This window comes from Phodopus roborovskii, unplaced genomic scaffold (assembly GCF_943737965.1).
Source record: "Phodopus roborovskii unplaced genomic scaffold, PHOROB, whole genome shotgun sequence".
Lineage (NCBI taxonomy): Eukaryota > Metazoa > Chordata > Mammalia > Rodentia > Cricetidae > Phodopus > Phodopus roborovskii.
The window spans coordinates 5,130,511-5,133,096 of NW_026126511.1; the positions used below are offsets into that span (position 1 = coordinate 5,130,511).

Consider the following 2,586-nt stretch of genomic DNA (forward strand, 5'->3'; position numbering starts at 1 on the left):
CAAACACTCCAGCGGCCGACAGCCCCCTTTGGCACTTGGCGGCACGCGGCGCCGAGCTCCTCGGCTCAACTCGGTGGATCCTCCGTCACCCAACTTTCGGGGCTGCTTGGCAGTTAGGGCGCTGAACACGAGAAGAGGGCAGAGCCGGCCCAGGCGGGGGCCACCTGCAGGGTATTGGCGAGCGAAGGCAGCCGGACAGAAGGACAAAAAGCCAGCAGAGGGCAAAGTGACACCGCGGAGTGGAAACAGCCGAGAAGTTCCAGGGCCCCGGAGAGGGTTTTTCCTAGAGTTCGGCCAGACAGACCAAAGCGGCCCGGGACGCAGCGGCCCGGCCCTGGGCTGGCCCTCGGCTCCCCTCTTCCCGAGCGGGGGCGACGCCCGGGCTCACAGTCGCCGGCTGAGCGGGTCCCCGCCGGCAGCCAACATTGATTTCCTCCGGGCAGAGGCCGAGGGCCCTGGTGGCGGCGGTGGGCTGCAGCCGCGGCACGGCGACAGCATGTCCAAGCCGGTGGACCACGTCAAGCGCCCCATGAACGCCTTCATGGTGTGGTCGCGGGCTCAGCGGCGGAAGATGGCCCAGGAGAACCCTAAGATGCACAACTCGGAGATCAGCAAGCGCCTGGGCGCCGAGTGGAAGCTGCTCACCGAGTCGGAGAAGAGGCCGTTCATAGACGAGGCGAAGCGCCTGCGCGCCATGCACATGAAGGAGCATCCCGACTACAAGTACCGGCCGCGGCGCAAGCCCAAGACGCTGCTCAAGAAGGACAAGTTCGCCTTCCCGGTGCCCTACGGGCTGGGCGGCGTGGCGGACGCCGAGCACCCCGCGCTCAAGGCGGGAGCCGGGCTGCACGCAGGCGCGGCCGGCGGCCTGGTGCCCGAGTCTCTGCTCGCCAACCCCGAGAAGGCGGCCGCCGCCGCCGCCGCCGCCGCCGCGCGCGTCTTCTTCCCGCAGTCTGCGGCCGCCGCCGCCGCCGCCGCCGCCGCCGCGGGCAGCCCCTACTCGCTGCTCGACCTGGGCTCCAAGATGGCAGAGATCTCGTCGTCGTCGTCCGGCCTGCCGTACGCGTCGTCGCTCGGGTACCCCACCGCGGGCGCCTTCCACGGGGCGGCGGCGGCGGCTGCAGCGGCCGCAGCGGCCGCCGGGGGGCACACGCACTCGCACCCCAGCCCGGGCAACCCGGGCTACATGATCCCGTGCAACTGCAGCGCGTGGCCCAGCCCCGGGCTGCAGCCGCCGCTCGCCTACATCCTGCTGCCAGGCATGGGCAAGCCTCAGCTGGACCCCTACCCCGCGGCCTACGCCGCCGCGCTATGACCCCCGCGGGGCAGACCCTCGAGGACCTGAGCGCACGCGTGTACAGATGAATGGGTTCGGGACTCGCGGCCTTCCCGTGCGCCCTAGGGCGGCTGGGGGCCCGGTTCGTGTGTACATAGGTGTAAAGGCGTCAGGCGGAGGTGCCAGCCGGGGCTGGAATGGCCCCGCGCTCCAGAGTGCGAGCGAGCGAGCGAGCGAGCGTGCGTGCAGATTTTAGAGTCGCTCCGCACCCGCACTAGTGCACGCAGCCAACTTTAAGAGGGAGGTTGTGTGCGCCGGCTCGGTGTTTGTTTTGCACTTCGGAACCTGTTGCGTTTTGACCCGTGGAGGTGGGAGGAGAAACTTCACCACTTGGCGAGCTTTCCAGTTTTGTTGGTTGGATTTTTGCTTTTTTTTTTTTTTTTTTTTTCGTCTCATCTTTCCTCCCCCGCCCCCGGTCTTCCTCCGTCCGTGTTGCATGCACCCGGTTCTGATGTTAGTTCTGAAATATCTGGCAAAGGGGAGTCGATGGCCTGTCCTTAGTACGGTGGCTCTGGGCAGCCGTCCACACTCTGTGAGTATTGTCTGAACTCTGCAGAGCTCTGCAGACCCCACACCGGATCTACTCCTGACCAGTGCCAGGCTCGAATCCGACCTTTTGTGTGAGAGACGATCACCATTTCTTTTGTTTCATCCCGTATGCAAATCAAAGCAGGGGCTCTTCTTTTTTTCTTCTTCTTCTTCCCCAAGAACAAGAAATGTAAAGGAATACCTGTGGGGTGGAAGTTGTCAGTTGGATATTCTTCTACCCCTGGAAAACCTACTAGAAGCCTACCCGAGTCCGCTGGCTTGGACTTGTGACGCAGTTTACAAAAGCTTAGGAAGCTCGCTTGCTATTTACCCCTCATGGCCGAGTTCACATTAAGACTGTAAATGTGTGTATGTCGGTGAAAACATTGAGTCTTGGAAAATGTGTTATTCTTGTTTCCCTAAATTTGAGTCGGTTCTAGGCTCAAAAATACACGTTGAGCAAATGTCAGAGTTAACTTTTTAAGAATTGCGGAACTATTTCAGAATCGCAATTTTATCTATGATATAAGTCAGACTTTTTGTCTGGGTCGTAATTATATATTTATTACTTAGCAAAACTGGAAAAACAAAACAGGAAGAAAGCACAGAGTTGTTTTTGAAAGATGCCTCTCACTGTCAACTAACATTCCCTCCCGCATTGAACTGTTTTCTTGTGTTTTTCGGAGCTCACTTTCCGATTAGCTTATTTTCTAGACAGCTCG

The 2,586-nt window shown here is 60.4% G+C and overlaps 1 protein-coding gene across 1 annotated transcript; it reads left to right on the forward strand.

Annotated features, from left to right (window-relative positions):
* Positions 1-371: 371 nt before the first annotated feature.
* Sox21 (SRY-box transcription factor 21) lies at positions 372-1,340 on the forward strand. The gene has a single exon (XM_051195766.1). It carries the CDS (start codon positions 497-499, stop codon positions 1,313-1,315), a length of 819 nt encoding a protein of 272 aa, XP_051051723.1. The 5' UTR covers positions 372-496; the 3' UTR covers positions 1,316-1,340.
* Positions 1,341-2,586: the final 1,246 nt, after the last annotated feature.